The sequence below is a fragment of the Palaemon carinicauda genome, chromosome 14, assembly GCF_036898095.1.
Source record: "Palaemon carinicauda isolate YSFRI2023 chromosome 14, ASM3689809v2, whole genome shotgun sequence".
In the NCBI taxonomy this organism is placed as follows: Eukaryota; Metazoa; Arthropoda; class Malacostraca; order Decapoda; family Palaemonidae; genus Palaemon; species Palaemon carinicauda.
In genome coordinates, this window is record NC_090738.1 from 42,507,185 (window position 1) to 42,509,684 (window position 2,500).

Here is a 2,500-nt window from a genome sequence, read left to right on the forward strand (position 1 = left end):
TTAAGGAAAATACCAGGTAGCATTAATGTGTATCTAAGAGAGCAGAATGAATCTGACCCTAAGAAAGCCGCTTTAAAGGCAGATGACTATGCTCTTATTCATAAAGTAGGTAAAACCCCATATAGAGAAACTAGACCTAAGGAAACTTGTACATACTGCAAACAAGAAGGACATCATATTTCAGAATGTCCTGATCCACATTGTGCAGCTTCATACTTAAAGAGAAAACCTAATCCCCCTCAATTCTCTCCTAAGCAAATGAATCTGCCCAAACAGGAACCAAAACCTAAGGTGGAGAAGAAAAAGACCTTCCATTGTGCATCACACGAGTCCCAAGCGTTTGCACCCTTCACTTGCTCAGGCAAAATAAATGGTAAACCTGTAACCATACTCAGAGACACTGGATCCTCTCAAACGATCGTCTCTCCTAAAGTAATACGACCTAATGGTGAAACTCACAGGTATGTTGCAGTTAATGACTTAACCAGTAAGTCTATGTTGCCTCTCATTAATGTAAACCTTCATTGTCCTTATTTCTCTGGAACTACTGAAGTAGCTGTAAATCCAGAACTGTTACCATGCAAGAATGTAGATGTAATCCTGGGTAATGACATAGCTAACTCTGTTGTCTTAACAAACTTAATAGCAGTATCTCCAGGTGAAGTTGTACAGGAGGAATGCTTAGCAGTGACACGAAGCAGTAAAAAGGACACCCCTACTGAATCATCATCAAACCCGTTGCCAGTCTCTGAACCTATGGATTTCAACGAGTTGATGAGTACATATAAGATCCAGCCTGATTCCTTTAGCTATCAACAAAGGAAAGATGTCACTCTACAGCAGTGTTTCAACCAAGTGAAACCAAAGGATACCAACAAGTGTTCTTATTTTTATATTAATAATAATGTACTAATGAGAAAATTCAGGTCCAGCAAGAACAGTCATCTAGAAACCTGGAAGGATCTATTCCAGGTAGTTGTTCCTAAGGATATAAGACCTCTGATCCTAGAATTGTCTCACTCTGCTGACTCTCATCTTGGTATCACTAAAACATATGAACGCATCAGTCAAGACTTTTATTGGCCAAACATGAAGAATGACATTAAAGAGTACGTAAAAACATGTACAACATGTCAAAAAGTAAGTAGTCCTAACGTAAAAGTACCAGTTGCACCCTTAAAACCTATACTTGTGCCTAAAGAACCTTTCAGTAAGATCATAGTAGATTGTGTAGGCCCTTTGCCTAAGACAAAAAGGGGACATGAATACTTGCTTACGGCCTTATGCCCAACTACGCGTTATCCATTTGCAGTACCTTTAAGAAACATTTCAGCCAAGAACATCCTAAAGTCACTAGTGTCCATATTTACTGTTGTAGGATTTCCAACTGAACTACAATGTGATCAAGGAACCAATTTCATGAGTCATGCTTTTAAAACAGCTATGAAAGATTACCATATAACCCAAGTCTCATCCTCAGCTTACCATCCACAGACCAATGGAGCATTAGAACGCACTCACCAGACCATTAAAAATCTTCTCCGGAAATACATCCATAGTTCAGGTAACGAGTGGGATTGCGATTTGGAACTGATCATGTACATCATACGAGGAGTTCGAAATCAGTCTACTGGTATGTCACCTTTTGAACTACTCTTCGGTCGACGGCCACGAACTATCCTCAGTTCAGTCAAAGAACGCATCCTGAAGTTGGGAGATAATGAGGTACCTCTTTCCCAATATATTTCAGAACTTAACAAGAAACTTTCAGATCTTCACTCCATTGCCAAAACTAACTTGATAACAGCTCAAGAGAAGATGAAGATTAACTATGATAAAAAGGCTAAAACCAGAAGTTTCAAAGTAGGAGATGCAGTGCTGCTATACCATCCGATTGCAGGCTCTCCCCTACGAGAGAAATACCAGGGACCTTATACCATCACTCACCGTATCTCGCCAACCAACTATATAATCGCCACTCCAGATAAGCGTAAGTCTACTCAATTAGTCCACATAAACCTCTTAAAGGCCTATTTGTCTCCTTCAACAGCTGAAAGTAAAACGGTAATGATTACTAGTGCCATACCATACATAGATTGTCCTATGGATCAATTTACAGATGATCCAATAACTGCATCTTGGCAGGATTCTCAAAACTAAAAGATCTTGGAAAACTTATCAGACTATCTAAAACCCTTATCTGCATCAAAATGTAAATCTTTAGTAGCTTTATTCCATGAATTTCCTAGTATAACTTCAGATAAACCAGGCAGATGCACCATGCTAGACCATGACACCAAACTACAACCAGGTGCTGCACCCATTAAACAAGCTTTCTATCGAACATCACAGAAGAAATTGGGTATCATGAAAGAAGAAGTGAACTACTTAGTAAGAGAAGGATTGGCAGAACCCAGTGCGTCACCATGGGCTTCCCCATGTCTCCTAGTAGGAAAGAAAAATGGTAAATTTCGTCTTTGTACCGATTACAGGAAGATTA

The 2,500-nt window shown here is 39.4% G+C and overlaps 1 protein-coding gene across 1 annotated transcript in view; it reads left to right on the top strand.

The window, feature by feature from the left end:
- LOC137653183 (uncharacterized) overlaps window positions 1-2,284 on the top strand; it is a 4,125-nt gene extending 1,841 nt beyond the window's left edge. Inside the window, exon 2 of the mRNA XM_068386565.1 lies at window positions 1-2,284. This exon is cut by the window's left edge and continues 756 nt beyond it. Within this exon, the coding sequence (XP_068242666.1) occupies window positions 1-2,160 (2,160 nt within the window). The 3' untranslated portion in view covers window positions 2,161-2,284.
- Window positions 2,285-2,500: the final 216 nt, after the last annotated feature.